The 15,758-nt window shown below is 42.6% G+C and overlaps 1 protein-coding gene across 1 annotated transcript; it reads right to left on the bottom strand.

Annotated features, from left to right (window-relative positions):
* Positions 1-2,428: 2,428 nt before the first annotated feature.
* LOC109895357 (exportin-2) lies at positions 2,429-15,683 on the bottom strand. Its single transcript, XM_020488991.2, has 25 exons — positions 15,553-15,683; positions 14,524-14,614; positions 14,235-14,377; positions 14,039-14,140; positions 13,693-13,838; positions 13,493-13,583; positions 13,213-13,320; positions 13,005-13,097; positions 12,728-12,895; positions 12,310-12,439; positions 12,114-12,179; positions 11,803-12,005; positions 10,086-10,170; positions 9,917-9,978; positions 9,653-9,789; positions 9,345-9,448; positions 9,083-9,180; positions 7,211-7,361; positions 6,805-7,013; positions 6,548-6,645; positions 6,364-6,449; positions 4,774-4,855; positions 4,321-4,467; positions 4,008-4,239; positions 2,429-3,285 (listed from the first exon to the last, which is right to left on the bottom strand). Exons 2-25 carry the CDS (start codon positions 14,606-14,608, stop codon positions 3,196-3,198), a joined length of 2,916 nt encoding a protein of 971 aa, XP_020344580.1. The 5' UTR covers positions 14,609-14,614; positions 15,553-15,683; the 3' UTR covers positions 2,429-3,195.
* Between the last annotated feature and the right edge of the window lie 75 nt (positions 15,684-15,758).

Below are 15,758 nucleotides of genomic sequence, written 5' to 3' on the forward strand. Positions count from 1 at the left end.
CACTGAAATGTGAAAAGTGGAGTATGTAACGTCAGTTGATGACATGAATGCCTCTTGAATTCAAGGCATGCATGTCACCTCAGACTTATTCACTTACCCCACTTACCCCACTTACCCCTGCAATCCAAAATGGCACACCACCAATTATGATGGAATGTGAATCTTCTTAGTCCCGTGCTCAAAAAATGGATAAGCTCCAGAAAAACAAATGCCTATTCATCCCATTACATGCTCCTTTCTTTCATGTGTGACACCGCACCTCAGAATGACATGTATTAAACAGTGGCCCAGGGTTACTGCAAGGGTTTGGGGATAACTGGTTTTACCCCTCCATTCAACAGACGACAAAGGATTTTTCTGTCTCAGATGAAAGCTAAGAACCATGGCCACAGTTGTCCAACTGAATGTATTCAGTCTTCCACATTTACCCCAACACATCTAAATCAGAGGTGGGGGGGGGGGGGGGGGGCTGCCATAATCAACACATTCTTACATTGTCAGCTCAAGGATTTGATTCAGCAACCTTCTGGTTACTGGCCCAATGCTCTAACCACTAGCCTACCTGCTGCCCCAATTCGAAGTGCCCTGGGGAAGTGCCCTTCAGCACTGCCTGTGTAGAGGTGAGACTGGAGCACTGGACATTACTTGGTTTCCTCTTCATGCTTAAATGTACTTTAAATGTCTGTTGGGTTGTTGTAAACCATATCAGATAAGATGAATGATCACACAATTTGTCATGCATCTATTGAAAGAAACTCCCTTCTGTTCGGTTGGTGCCTAGCCAAACTCGGCTAGACAAACTGAACGAGTGTGCTCGCTCGCATACATTCAACCTTCGCTTGAAAAGACCTTTGCTTGACAAATGAGAAAAAAGTGCCAATAGTACTGTTTGTCCATATTGAAATACAGTAGCCAGTATACACTTCCTCAAAATATAATTAATCTAAGATAACTCAAGAACTTTATTAATTTTGGCCTTTTTTTCCAGAGGATATCTTAGTTGCACAATTTTAAATCTAACTAGGATGTTTGGTGCAGTATTTCTGAAGTGAAAAATGTGCATGAAAATGAGTTGTCTATCATTAAATGACAACACTTCAAAGAATCCCTCCTGTTGACCAATCACCGACGAAGGGGCATAGACTTCGGCTTCCAAACTTTGGCTTGCCTTGAGAAATGTTTTTGTGTGCACGAACAGCCAAAATAAAAAACTTTACGAAGTCCAAAATGTCACAAATATCATAATATATTCACAAACTGTTCTGAATGAGAATGCCTTCATCGAGATTTGGTTGGGCCTTCCTGGCTAGACTAACTTGTTAGATCATTTTTTAGATTGATAAGGCTTATTGAGTGACTGTCAGTGACTGACAAAACAAAAACTGCTGATCCACAACCAAACTTGAAACTTGCGCCTTGTATATTCTACTATTCTAACTCTCAACAGTCCCTCCCAATTTGTAAAAACTAATTTGGGTTCAGGGGCCCTCTAGCATCCCTAATGTCGCTTATGCCTGGAGCCGACCCTACTCGGCTACTCCACACCATAGAGGAACAAGCAAGAGTTATTTTGCAAACCCTATCAGTAATGTTTATAGGCCAACATATGTAGCACTCTCTCCTTTTCACCCCTCAGGGCTACCGTGCAAGTAAATTTGGGGAGGTGGGGTTTAATTAACCCATGGTTTTCTGGCAGAAGAGGGCCTGTAATGCATCAAAACCACACAGGTCTGTCCTTACATTGTCGACACTGGCATGTTCACTGGCTGCGAGATGAGGTAAGACACCCTTGTTGGCCATCTAGTTCCACAATGATGCCATGACCTGTGCCATTGAACCTACTGCATTTCTTTTTGCTCTCTGGCACGCTCAACAGGAAGGAGCTGCAGGGTTTAATTCCCCCCTGGACACAGTGCAGACAGCCTTGGCTGCCATCCTTGGGGACAAGCACATGATCGTCATACTATGCTTTATGTACATGCAGTACCCTGAATTTAAAAAAATTTACTCACGCGATATGTTTCCTTGACCAAAAAGTAGTGAGAAAAAAAGATGTTGAACAATAGACTGCTTCCTTGAGAGGCCAACGTTGCAAAGTACCACTTCGTGTGAGGTGACAAGTGCATGCTGCCCTTCATCAAGGCAATGGAGCAGAAGGCTGCCACTACCAACAGCCATGCTAAATCCTCATAGGAACAATCCTTCCTGCCCAAATGGGTTTTGTCACCAAATACCAACACCATCTGCACACCAAAGGGTCAGTTGAGACAATCTTACTACACCCTGACAGGATATCTGAAGGGTGAGAAAGTGCATTATAGCAGCTGTTACCACTTTGATAAACTTGTAAAATCTTCATAACAGGTTGTCAGGGTAACAATCTGCTGCATCAAATGCCATTCATGTGAATAAAATAAATAGAAGTGTATTAAGTGTGATTTTCTTTTATTTGAGTGCCACAGCTAATGAAGAGGCTATACACTGACTTTCACTGAAAGTGCAAAACCACTCAGGTTTTATACAAGATCCTCTTTACTCACATTTATAGACAGTTTCTGCACCAAGACCAGACGTAACAAAGACAATGCTAGGCGCAACAGAGAAACATTTTAAGTCCTATATTTTGAGGTCATGACCACCAGTCCTCCATAAGAGTAAAAACAATGGAAATCCAACTATTGAAAAAAATGGACAAAGAAAAAAAATACTTCATTTGATTCTGCAAAGAGTCATGAAGTCCAATTCAGCCAGTTAACTCCAGAGTGCTGTCGATGTTGGTCGGGGTTGTCAATGTATGTTCAATGACAGGTCGTTATTATGACAAACAAGCAGATATATTGGTCATATCAAAGCATAACATTCACAAAGTTGAGTGTTGGTGAAGCCAGCCTTCCACAACTTTCCATAACTGCACAGCATGCCAATAAAGGACAAAGACAACTCCACCCCCCCACAAAAAAACTATTGCTCTTCCTCTTCTTTTAACACCATTTAAAAACCCTTAAAAATCCCAATTCGTAGATGAACATGTTGACCCATTGTCCAAGTATCCACCATGAGTAGTCAATTGATCAGTCTTTGGGACTGACTCATCAGGATTGAATGGACAAAACAGTGTGGCCCATGGGCGACAGTGCCCAGTTATTGTGCAGTGTGGTGTCTTGTGCGTCAGTGAGGAAGCTTCTGTGTCCATCTTCACACCAGCTGTACAGAGGCAGCCTGGAGGTAACCCTGCAGGTACTGGAGGGCCTCAGCGTTCAGGCTGGTGCTCAGCATAGAGGGGAACTGCCATGGGAGGAAAACAGGAGAGATTCACTCAGTTGACATTACTACTGAAAGCATATATAGTACTCAAAGAAAATAATTCAGGGAGGCATTAGCAATCTAGAAGCCAAAATGTTGTACACTACACCCCGCTCTGCTATTCCTGGGGCCTCACACAGTCTATGCTGGGCTAGAGCACCTTCAACGCTCGGTTGGGTGACTGGCTCAGTCAGCTGGGGCTTCACTTTTATAAGTAAGCCTTGTCCGAGACAGAATGCACCATAGGACAGGAACCAATCTTCAGTGTCTGTAGTATGAGGCAGCTTGTTGTACAAGTACACCCCTTTGAAAGAACACTAGTCTGTCGCAAGGTCGTACCCCCTATTCAACTCATTAATTCTGAGTGCCAAACAGAGACATTAGGAGCCATTTTAAAGTCTTTGGTTGGACTCGGCCGGCTATCAGGCCAACCATCCAATCTCAGAACGGACACTTAACCAAAGACAGAGTTGGTACTTAACTTTCATACCATGTCGTTTTGCTTAAAATGACCGACTAAATCATATGAGAGTAGAAGATTGGAACACAAGGTGGATGTGAAAATAAAGAATTTGCTAGCTAGCATTAGCTATCTCTTGGAGTCTTGCTGTGTAGTTGTTCCTGCTATAAGGGAGTGATTTAGTCAAGAGGCCCACTGCCTCTAATATAGCCTAGTGTTAGTGCATTTCAATAAATCAACTTACCCTTCCGGGACATGCAGTAGAGAGCTTGTGGAGAGACTGAGCTAGCAGGATCTTGGGGTTGCTGACCACCTCTCCGATGGGGTCGTGCTCCTTCTTCCCAGCAAAGGCCAGCTGGGAGAAAGCAGTCTGGTAACCGGGTGTGTCTTCTATGTCAATGAAGTGCTCGTCATCAGGGATGCTATCATCCTCTGGTAGCTCAAATAGCCCAATGAGGGCCTGAAGCAGGGGGGTCCTAAAGAACAAACAATTTAGCAGGCTATTAATTTAGTAAAAACACTGCAAAGTGTAATAATATTCCAGGACAGTTTCTCACCAGAGTTTGGTGTACTCAGTATCTATCATGGCAGGGCACTCAGTGAGGATCTTGATGATGCCCACAGCACAGATCTTCTTCTCCACTGGTCCAGACACTTTCTGCACCTCTGGAATGACTATCTTCTCCAGCACCATGCCAAACATCCTACAAGAGAAATTAGACTCCGCACTGAGAATACCTCTCCACGTGGTTCTTATCTTTTATCATTCATGAAGGCCTATAATATGGAATATGATAAAACATTCCAAGCTCAGCCTAACATGCCATGCAAGTGTGTGTAATGCAGTAAGAGGACATGGTTGGCCTTTAAAAGCCAAAAGGGACAACTGACTGGCATGTATGCAGATCAATGTAAATGAGTCATCTGCACACTCCGGCTACACTAATGGACATAAACTGAATCAAACGTGTCAAAGGTCAGTCTCATTGAATCTGACAAGAGATACTTACTTTGGCTGTATGCTGTCAAAAATCTCCTGCAGAGCAATGGCTCCGTACTTGACACCATAAAGATTGATAAACACCATGAAGCCTGTGGAAAATAGGAGGGCCTGTAAAAATGTGCAGCATTGAGAGATCACACAGAGCTCATTCTAAAACTAGGTTAATATAACCCTACACACTCCTGTTGTGCTAGCATAACAAAGAGGATGTGGGTGCAGTTTCAATTATACTTCTTAACCTGTCTGGGAACACAGCCAATGAAATTGTAGGGCACCAAATACAAATCAACAGAAATCTCAAACACACAAGTATTAGGCACCATTTTAAAGATAAAAAATTCTCATTAAACCAGCCACAGTGTCTAATTTCGCTGTAAAGCAAAAGATTATGTTAGGTCACCACCAAGTCACAGAAAAACCCAGCCATTTTTCCAGCCAAAGAGGAGTCACAAAAAGCACAAAGAGATAAAAATTAATCACTAACCTTTGATGGTCTTCATCAGATGACACTCATAGGACTTCATGTTACACAATACATGTATGTTTTGTTCGATAAAGTGCACATTGGCGTGTTATGGTCAGTAGTTCCAAAACATGGTGATTTTGCAGAGAGCCACATCAATTCACAGAAATACTCATTATAAAATGTTGATGAAAATTCAAGTGTTATGCATGGAACTTTAGATAAACTTCCTTAATGCAACCGCTGTGTCAGATTTCAAAAAAGGTTTACGGATAAAGCATAATCTGATTACGGCGCTCAGAGCCCAAAAATGAAATGTCCACCATGTTGCGCAGTCAATAGTCAGAAATGGCATTATAAATATTCACTTACCTTTGATGATCATCAGAATGCACTCCCAGGAATCCCAGTTCCACAATATATGTTTGATTTGTTCGATAAAGTTCATAATTTATGTCCATATACCTCCTTTTGTTAGGGCGTTTGGTAAACAAATCGAAACGTGCGTTCAAGTCCAGCGGAATGCTCGGACGAAAATTTCAAAAAAGTTATATTACGGTCTGTAGAAACATATCAAACTATGTATAGAATCAATCTTTAGGATGTTATCATAAATGTTCAATAATGTTCCAACCGGAGAATTACATTGTCTGTAGAAAAGCAATGGAACGAGAGCTGCCTCGTGAATGCACGTGACTGAGATAGAGGCTGCTGGCAGACCTTGGACTCATTCCCCTCTCATTCAGCCCCCCTTCATAGTAGAAGCCTCAAACAAGTTTCTAAAGACAGTTGACATCTAGTGGAAGCCTTAGGTAGTGCAACATAACCAATAGCCCACTAACTTCAATAGGGGCGGAGTTTAAAAACGACAAACCTCAGATTTCCCACTTGGTTTGGATTTCTTTCTCAGGTTTTTGCCTGCCATATGAGTTCTGTTATACTCACAGACATCCTTCAAACTGTTTTAGAAACGTCAGAGTGTTTTCTATCCAATACTACTATTAATATGCATATATTAGCATCTGGGACTGAATAGAAGGCAGTTTACTCTGGGCATGCTTTTCATCCAAAATGCTGCCCCCTATCCAAAGAAGTTAAATAAACATGCCAACATTTGTTTTAAGCTATACTCACTCTTGATGAACTTGGTGGTTTTGGAGCTCTGCAGTCTCTGGAAGAGCAGGATGAAGATCTGTTTCCTGTACTGAACAATGGACTCCCTGAGAGGGAGTGAACAAAATAACTCATGATACAGCCCCCATGTCAACTACACACAAAGTTCACCGTTAGAAGACAGAGGTGGAGGCTGTTGACTCACGTCGGCATGTGCTCTATGATACTGTTCATCAGGTAGAAACCTTGGTGGTCATTGGCCTTGGAGGCTATGAGCTTCTGGAAGACTCCTAGAAGGCCAGGCTGTATAGGGAGAGCACTTTAACATCAGATTATCACAACTAATTGCAGGCATCAACAGGTAGATTAAGACAAGAGGTTACAGAAAAGTACAGTAAGACTCCTCTTATTACAGTAAGAGTCATCTTACCATTGACATACTACCCCCCAGCTGTAACTCACTATTTTGTCAGCAGCAGAGCTGGCTATGGTGGCTCCCCCCTTCTCCAGATATGCTTGAAGCAGGCGCACCAGAGGGGGAATGTTGCCAGTGCGTTCCCACAGCACAGGCTGCAGCAGGTGGGGGAAAAGGGCCATGTAGGAGTTGGGGATGGAGCTGGTGTGGATCTCCAGAAGCAGGGACATCACCTGGAACACGTACGGCACAAACTCTGCAACAGGAAGCGGGACATTTGATGTAAGAAGGGCAATGTGTTGCCAACAACACGGCATCCATGCGATTCAGAGGATGGCTTTTCAACCCCTTCATCCACCTACTCAGTTTCCTAGGCATGTTCTAGTCAGACAGGCATCTTACGCTTAACATGAACTTCTATAGCCTGCTTCTTTCTAGGGTACAGCCACATACCCTGTACATCATTCTGTAGGATCTCAGTGAAGACTGGGAAGAGGGCCTCCTCGAAGCTGCCCACAGTGGTTGTGTTGGCCTTGCAGGTGATCCGGATGGACAGGCACAGGGACTCAAACAGGTAGTGGTTAAAGTGAGGCTTGCTGGGGTTCTGGAAGAAACATGATACAGGTAAATACCAGGGCTGGAACTTGCCATGGACCTCACGATACGATATCACAGCACTTACGTGCCAATACGATATTTATTGCGATTATATAGCGATTCAATGTTCCAAACATAATGCTCTTCATATGTCTGCTGCAGAGGGACGAGACAGTCACAGAAATATAAAGTGCTGAAAACAAAATTGGCCCCCTATTTAAAAAGGAGAACAAGCTATGAAGGAAAAATACTTGTGTTCTTGTACTTGGTACATCCAAGTAGCGCAAAAATTGTATGGCGATATTTTCAAATACGATACTAATAATATCCTGATTTGTAACTATCGATGGTGCCAGATTTCCTCCAGACGTGACTCTTGGCATTCAGGCCAGAGTTCAATCTTGGTTTCATCAGACCAGAGAATCTGGTTACTCATGGTCTGAGTCTTTAGGTGCCTTTTTGGCAAACTCCAAGTGGGCTTTCATGTGCCTTAGGACTAGCTTCTGTCTGGTCACTCTTCCATAAAGGCCTGATTGGTGGAGTGCTGCAGAGATGGTTGTCCTTCTGGAAGGTTCTCCCATCTCCACAGAGGAACTTTAGAGCTCTGTCAGAGTGACCATCGGGTTCTTGGTCACCTCCTTGACCAAGGCCCTTCTCCCCCGATTGCTCAATTTGGCCAGGCAGCCAGTTCTAGGAAGAGTCTTGGTGGTTCCAAACTTCTTACATTTAAGAATGATGGAGGCCACTGTTCTTGGGGACCTTCAATGCTCCAGAAATGTTTTGGTACCCTTCCCCAGATCAGAGCTCTACGGACAATTCCTTCGACCTCATAGCTTGGTTTTTGGTCTGTGGGGCTTTGTATAGACATGCGTGTGCCTTTCCAAATCATGTTCAATTAATTCACCACAGGTGGACTACAATCAAGTTGTAGAAACATCTCAAGGACGATCAATGGAAACAGGATGCACCCGAGCTCAATTTCAAGTCTTATAGCAAAGGGTCTGAATACTTCTGTAAATAAGGAATGTGCCAAAACTTCTAAAACATGTTTTCGCTTTGTTGTCATGGGGTATTGTGTGTAGATTGCTGAGGATTTATATTGATTTAATCCATTTTAGAATAAGGCTTTAACGTAACAAAATGTGGAAAAAGTCAAGGGGTCTGAATATTTTCCGAAGGCACTGTATGTTATGGCGAAATTGTGACGTTTTGGTGTTCGGCAATTTATTCCCAGCTGTTTATCTTGAGGCAAGTCTAAGTTCGGTAGTCCACGCCCCTTCATCTGTGATTGGCAACAGTAGAGATTTGTTAATGAAGTGTTTGTCATTCAACGAGAGACGACTATTTTGCATGCATTTTTTTCACTTGAGAAATACTGCACTAAACAGCATAGTTAGATGTAAATTTGCACGACTAAGACGTCCTCGACAAGTGTCAATTTATTACAGATTTCTTGAGTTGTTAATCTTAGATACATTTAGAGATGATTTTTTTGGAAGTGTACTAGCGTCTCAAGCGGGACAAACCGTAATATTGCCAATTTTTTTTCTTGTTTTGAAGTGAAGGTATTTTAAAAGGAACATGCGAGAACAGACATGAATTACGCCTAGCCAAGTTCTGCAAGGAGCAAACCGAACCTGTGTTTCCGGATGCCGTTAGACAATGCAAGTCAGCTCATATGTACATGCATCCACAGCAATGCAGACAAGAGATGAGTGTGTGACCTACCTTGCTGACCAGCAGGAGCTTGTGAGTGAGCTGGCCAATCAGAGTGGGGATGTAAGAAACAATGGCCTCCTGCAGGAGGGAGAAGCTGCGCATGATGGCTGGAAGAGAATAAAGGAGAAGTCTGGGTGGAGGACAAGGATCCGTACACACTGAAAAACGTTAGGTCCTCCGTGACGACATTAAGCAAAAGGACGGATAGTTAAAAATATAATGAAAGCCATAGAAGTTATAAGGAGAGCATTTAACACTCAAACTAAAGTACCTTTCATGATATATTCATTCTCTGAGGAGCCAGGCAGAGCCAGAGCCTTGAACAGGTTGTTTAGCAGCTGTTCTGTGAAGGGGGCCATCTCTGCAGGAGTGATACTGAAACATACGATGACAGATGATTAATCACTACTGACATGAGGCACCAAAAGTTACAAACTAAGGTTATTGGTAATGACCAAAGTTTTATTAACAAACAACCTACTATGGAGGTGGTGTATAGTTGATTATATTTGTGTAGTGTGGTGTTGGAAAAGACCAAGTCTTTATTTAATTATCTAAGTATAGATGGTTACTACTCACAGAGTAGAGTTGTTGGGGCCCCTCATGGTGAAGAGTCTCTCCAGTGCATGGGCAGCGTAGGTGTGCTCTACCGTGCTCTCTGCCTGCAGGTGGGCCACCAGCAGAGGGACAGCCTGCAGCAGCTGCTCTTTGGGCAGCTGGAAGACAAGAGGGGACCGAGGACTGGTTATTCACGGGCCCCTGCAAGTGTTGATGTCAACCCTTAGTAAATGGGCTGAACTTGTGAGAATGAATTTTCAGAGGGTAGAGAAAACAAAATCATACCTGACTCCTGAAGATCATGACATATTTGATGGCATCAGCCTTCAACACTGGGAACTCATTGACTATAATAGAACAGAGTAAACATGTTCCATAAAAGTGCAGCTATAAAGCAATCCACAGCTGTGATGGTTAATTCATTGTTTGTTTCCAAGAATAACTTTATATTTACCGTTCTGGGATTTGAGGTCTGTGAGAATGTGGTTCACAAAGAATTCTGTAAGGTTCACCAACTCATTAGCTTGCGTGATACCATGCTGAAAAAGAAACATTTTGTCTGTGTAATTTGCTCAATGTCTCTACTGCAATAATATTTACACTTGAAGACAGAAGTTTATACACTCGTTTTTCAACCACTGCAAATTTCTTGTTAAACTATAGTTTTGGCAAGTCAGTTAGGACATCTACTTTGTGCATGACAAGTAATCTTTCCAACAATTGTTTACAGAACGATTATTTCACTGTATCACAATTCCAGTGGATCAGAAGTTTACATACACTAAGTTGACAGTGCCTTTAAACAGCTTGGAAAATTCCAGTAAATGTCATGGCTTTAGACGCTTCTGATAGGCTAATTGACATCATTTGAGTCAATTGGAGGTGTACCTGTGGATGCATTTCAAGGCCTACCTTCAAACTCAGTGCCTATTTGCTTGACATCATGGGAAATTCAAAAGAAAATCAGCCAAGACAGCGGGGAAAAAAATGGTAGACATCCACAAGTCTGGTTCATTCTTGGGAGCAATTTCCAAACGCCTGAAGGTACCATGTTCATCTGTACAAACAATAGTACGCATGTATAAACACCTTGGGACCACGCAGCCATCATACCGCTCTGTCTCATAGAGATGAACGTACTTGGGTGCGAAAAGTGAAAATCAATCCCACAACAGCAGCAAAGGACCTTGTGGAAACGGGTACAAAAGTATTTATATCTACAGTAAAACGAGTCCTATATCGACATAACCTGAAAGGCCGCTCAGCAAGGAAGAAGCCACTGCTCCAAAACAACCATAGAAAAGCCAGACTACGGTTTGCAACTGCACACGGGAATAAAGATCGTACTTTTTGGGAAAATGTCCCCTGGTCTGATGAAACAAAAATAGAACTGTTTGGCCATAATGACCATCGTTATGTTTGGAGGAAAAGGGGATGCTTGCAAGCCGAAGAACACCATCCCAACCGTGTAGCACAGGGGTGGCAGCATCATGTTGTGGAGGTACTTTGCTGCAGGAATGACTGGTGCACTTAAAATAGATGGCATCATGAGGGAGGGAAATTATGTGGATATATTGAAGCAACATCTCAAGACATCAGTCAGGAAGTTAAAGCTTGGTCGCAATTGGGTCTTCCAAATGGACAATGACCCCAAGCATACTTCCAAAGTTGTGGCAAAATGGCTTAAGGACAACAAAGTCAAGGTATTGGAGTGGCCATCACAAAGCCCTGACCTCAATCCTATAGAACATTTGTGGGCAGAACTGAAAAAGCTTGTGCGCGCAAGGTGGCCTACAAACCTGACTCAGTTACACCAGCTCTGTCAGGAGGAATGGACCAAAATTCACCCAACTTATTGTGGGAAGCTCGTGGAAGGCTACCCAAATTGTTTGACCCAATTCTGACCCACTGGGAATGCAATGAAAGAAATAAAAGCTGAAATAATTAATTCACTCTACTATTATTCTGACATTTCACATTCTTAAAATAAAGTGGTGATCCTAACTGACCTTAGACAGGGAATTTGTACTAGGATTAAATGTCAGGAATTTTTAAAAACTGAGTTTAAATGTATTTGGCTAAGGTGTATGTAAACTTGGGACTTCAACTGTATAACCCATCAGATGTCACAAACACACCCAAATACAATAGGCATAATGACCTAATCATACCTTCGCTGTCTGGGCTTTTGAGGCCAGAGATGTGACCAGGTAGATGGCAGCGTCTTTGTGCTTCCAGTTCACCCCTGGGTTCTTGGCATACTCCCCAAGCATGGAGTTGACATAGCCAGAAAAGATGGCTGTGACCGGGCCCTCAAAGAACTTACACAGGCCTCTCACCAAGTCACAAGCAGCCCTGCGCCGAGTGTCTATGTCTGCAGGAAGGAGACAGAACCGAGTGGTGAATCAGTGTGCCTTGAATACCTAAACTTCAACAATCCTCCAGTTCAATTTTGGTCTTGAGTTTAAAAAAAGGTTTTTACCTGATCCTTCAAGATCTCTTCGGATATATTCCTCAGAGTTATCCTCAAAGGCCTCCTCATCAGCACCTGGAGACAGAAATCTATGTATCAGTATCAAAGACCATTATTCAAATCGCTGCCATATATGTACAATGGCAAGAGCAGAAACAGTCATGTAGCCATTCATCCCCAAGATACTGTTTCAGTCTAAACTCACTTCTGAACTCCATGTTGGGCACAATGACCTTCTCACAGATGCTGGTGAGTATGTTCTGGTCCTCAAACAGATGCTTGTAGTGGGGCCTTTCACACACAGATGCCAGGAACTGAATAGCATTGCTCACAAGCTACGTCACAAATATAAAAGGAGCAAACATTTATTTATTTAACTAGGCAAGTCGGTTAAGAACAAATTCCTATTTTCAATGACGGCATAGGAACAGTGGATTAACTGCCTTGTTCAGGGGCAGAATGACAGATTTTTTACCTTGTCAGCTCGGGGATTCGATCATGCAACCTTTCAGTTACTAGTCTAACGCTCTAACGACTAGTCTACCTGCCGCCCCAAGCAAACATATTAGCAGGTGGTCAACATGATCTATCGATAAGCTACATGAATGTATCAGCAGTCTCACCAGGTCGTACTTGACCTCCTGGCCAGTGGAGACCAGCAGGTTCCAGATAGCGGTGACAAACCGAGGAAGGTAAGGCTGGAATTCTTCATCGTACTTCTGGGCGTACAGAGCAGCGTTGTCACAGATCTGAGACTTGAGCAGCTCCAGAAGACCTGCCTCCTCTTCATCCTGTTGGGAGGAAAAGACAAGACCGTATCACAAGTTTAATCAACTGATTCATTAATAGCCACTTGAACATCTTACAGTGAAAGTGCTGTTAATCACCAGGTCCACGCACATCTGTTTGTAGTAGCTTGTTATCCAAGGTCAACAAGTTATGGAAATTAGACATCCAGGTCTCCATGTTGTCCTCAAAGAACTCTGGAAGGTCCTGTGAAGGCAGATACAAAGATGGAAGAATGAGATAACTCCAGTAAAAAAGCATCACATTTAAATACAGTAAGTCCTTGTGGGCATAAAGCAGGTAAGAGGCAGGGGGGACGCACCTGAAAGTTGAGACTGTAGAAAAGCTTTGAGATCAGAGTAAGGGACGAGAAGAGGATCTTCAAAGCATTGATGTCTGTCGCATGGGTCTGACACAGCTCAATGGTGGCCTGAAAAAAACAGACATTAATAGCAGACAATGTCTTCCCATGTCTGAATAATTAAGATACTACAAAGTAGAAGCAAGGGACGGCAAGCAACAATTTCCAGACATGTTGTTTTTACTTGAAATACACTTCAATTGTTCAAGTTGATTAACTCTGAAACCAATCCACCACTAACCTTGAAGAGTTCAGTCAGTGGATTCGCAAATGTGTCCAACACCAGTTTAATCTCCAGCCATAGCTCATTTGACTTAAACTCATGTCGATACCTGGGAAAACAGATGATCAGTGTTAATATCTTTCAAAATTAACCACAAAGACATGATTTATATGACACCTATCATTAGAGGGCCACGTGTCATGCTCATGGTGGTTTACCTCTTGAAAAGTGAGTGTGCGGTCCGGAGCACTCCGTTAATGATGTGGAAGTCTCCGCTCTGGAAGCGGGTCACCATCTCTGTCAGGAGGTCCGGCCATTTCAGAGGGAAGTCCTCTCTACCGATGATGCTGATGGCATCACTCAACTGTAGAAGAACAGTAAATACAGAAAAACTGAACCATCTCTACAAATCTACCTTTTGATTGTATACATGTATTATTCTAAAGGATTGGGAAACCATGGATTCCAAGAAACTCATATGAAACTCAAAACAAGCACCAGCCCACTGACTTTGATTTAGAGTAGATGAACAGGTAACAGGTCTTGACTCATGTGACGACATACCTGTTTCTGAATCTGTTCAGGGCTGCTCAGCATCAAATTTACAATGTTGGCCTTGATCGTGGTCCGGTCCGGATCTGAGATTTTGTTGGGTTCATCTTCAATCTGAAAGAGACATAATACAAAGTAACACTTGTCATGCCAACATTGGGACAACAATACTTGCACAACCTATAACATTTGTTCCAATATAACTTACTATGCGCCAGTTCCTCTTGATGTAATTTTTGAAGGTGACAGCTGCACACACCCGGATCACATTGTCTTGGGATTTCTCCAACAATGTAAGCAGCAATATTGGGTAATTCTGGTTCCCTTCAACTGACTCAAGAAACTTTTCAGCTGGAAGAGGGAAATAAGAACATTCCAGTCAAGCACTTGTACATAAATGCCCAAGTATATATCATTGTATATGTTTATTGCTACCATGGCTGATCAGGGCATGAGTATTTTAAAATTAACAAGCATTCTACTCTGAGTTCCCATACCTGGACGTCTTACGGATGGATCTGGGTCCAGAGTTTTGCGCATAAATTCTGTGAGGGTCTGAAGGTTTCCATCATTTAGCTCCATGGTGCCCTGTAAATATGGTCAAAATCAATTCGTTAGGCATAGTAACGGTAGTGATGGTCTGAACTGACTAGTACCATTGACTGATTGTCTTCGCTACAAACTCATGAAAAGTTATATTGACAAAAAAACGCAATTGTTATATTCACCCGATCAATATATGATTGAGTAAGTCATACTAGCTCGCTATACATCACTAAAACACCAGGTACTGACAAATACTTTGGCCTAAAGCTAGCAAATGTTAGCCCATCTTTGCAGTCCGACACATGTTTGGAATACATTTTAAAATGACAACCTTTGTGCTCCAATGAAATTCGTTATTTTCCTCTACGTCAGACACTTTACCCACTCACAGTAAATCTAGGGAAGGACTTTGGGGGGGGATGCCGTTTGCAACTAGCTAGCTAAATTAGCATGGTACTCTGGCATGGTGATGCTGATTCAAAATACTTCCGTTTCAATACTTTGTCAACTGTAGGGCAGGTTGCTTACATCTCAAATATCCAACACTTGTTTCGAGGATATAAAACGTAGCTACGGAGTAAGTAAATCACAGCAAGTTGACTTAATGACTGCGCAAGTTAGCTAGATAGTTTGGTAGCCAACTAGCCATAGCGGTCTGGTAGGCTAACTTTGAACGTCTTCTCACGACTTGTACGTTAGTAGCTAGCGAGATGATTTGTGTTACACTTGGTTAGGCCAGATAGCCCTTTCTGCAATTCATTTTCTGTTTAGGGAACACAGCTAGCTAGATAACTAAACGTGAATAGCTAGCAAGTATCGCACTGACATTGTTCTACTAGTAAATGTTCGCTAGTTTGCTGATGCTAAATTATCCACGATAGGCAAATTAGAAACGGCTACCGCAGTTCTCCGTCTTTCTACAAGCAAGCCAGTAATGTACATTAAACTGTATAATTTGATACAGCGGTGAGATGTTATACCTTCTCTTGTTTTGAGTTGCCTCTCAGTCGGTATGTGCTGTTGTACGATTCGCTGCTGCCTGACTAACGTTAGCTTGTTTAAAGAAATCTCAAGCCACTGACTGCGCGGTATGTGTACGGGGCATGCGCAAAATAAGTTTGGAAAACCACGCTAGACACGCCTCTGTGCACTTGAAAGGGAGTGAATGGCGTTGGCAAGTGTTCAG

Source organism: Oncorhynchus kisutch, linkage group LG1 (genome assembly GCF_002021735.2).
Source record: "Oncorhynchus kisutch isolate 150728-3 linkage group LG1, Okis_V2, whole genome shotgun sequence".
Taxonomy (NCBI): Eukaryota; Metazoa; Chordata; class Actinopteri; order Salmoniformes; family Salmonidae; genus Oncorhynchus; species Oncorhynchus kisutch.

What these genes read in the sequence shown, in the direction of transcription:
- LOC109895357 (XM_020488991.2), bottom strand. Translation starts at nt 14,608, where the DNA reads ATGGAGCTAAATGATGGAAACCTTCAGACCCTCACAGAATTTATGCGC. An exon ending in CACTGACTGAACTCTTCAAG is followed by an intron (nt 13,321 to 13,492) that starts GTTAGTGGTGGA and finishes TGTTTTTTTCAG; the next exon opens with GCCACCATTGAGCTGTGTCA. An exon ending in AGCTCCTGCTGGTCAGCAAG is followed by an intron (nt 7,362 to 9,082) that starts GTAGGTCACACA and finishes TGTTTCTTCCAG; the next exon opens with AACCCCAGCAAGCCTCACTT.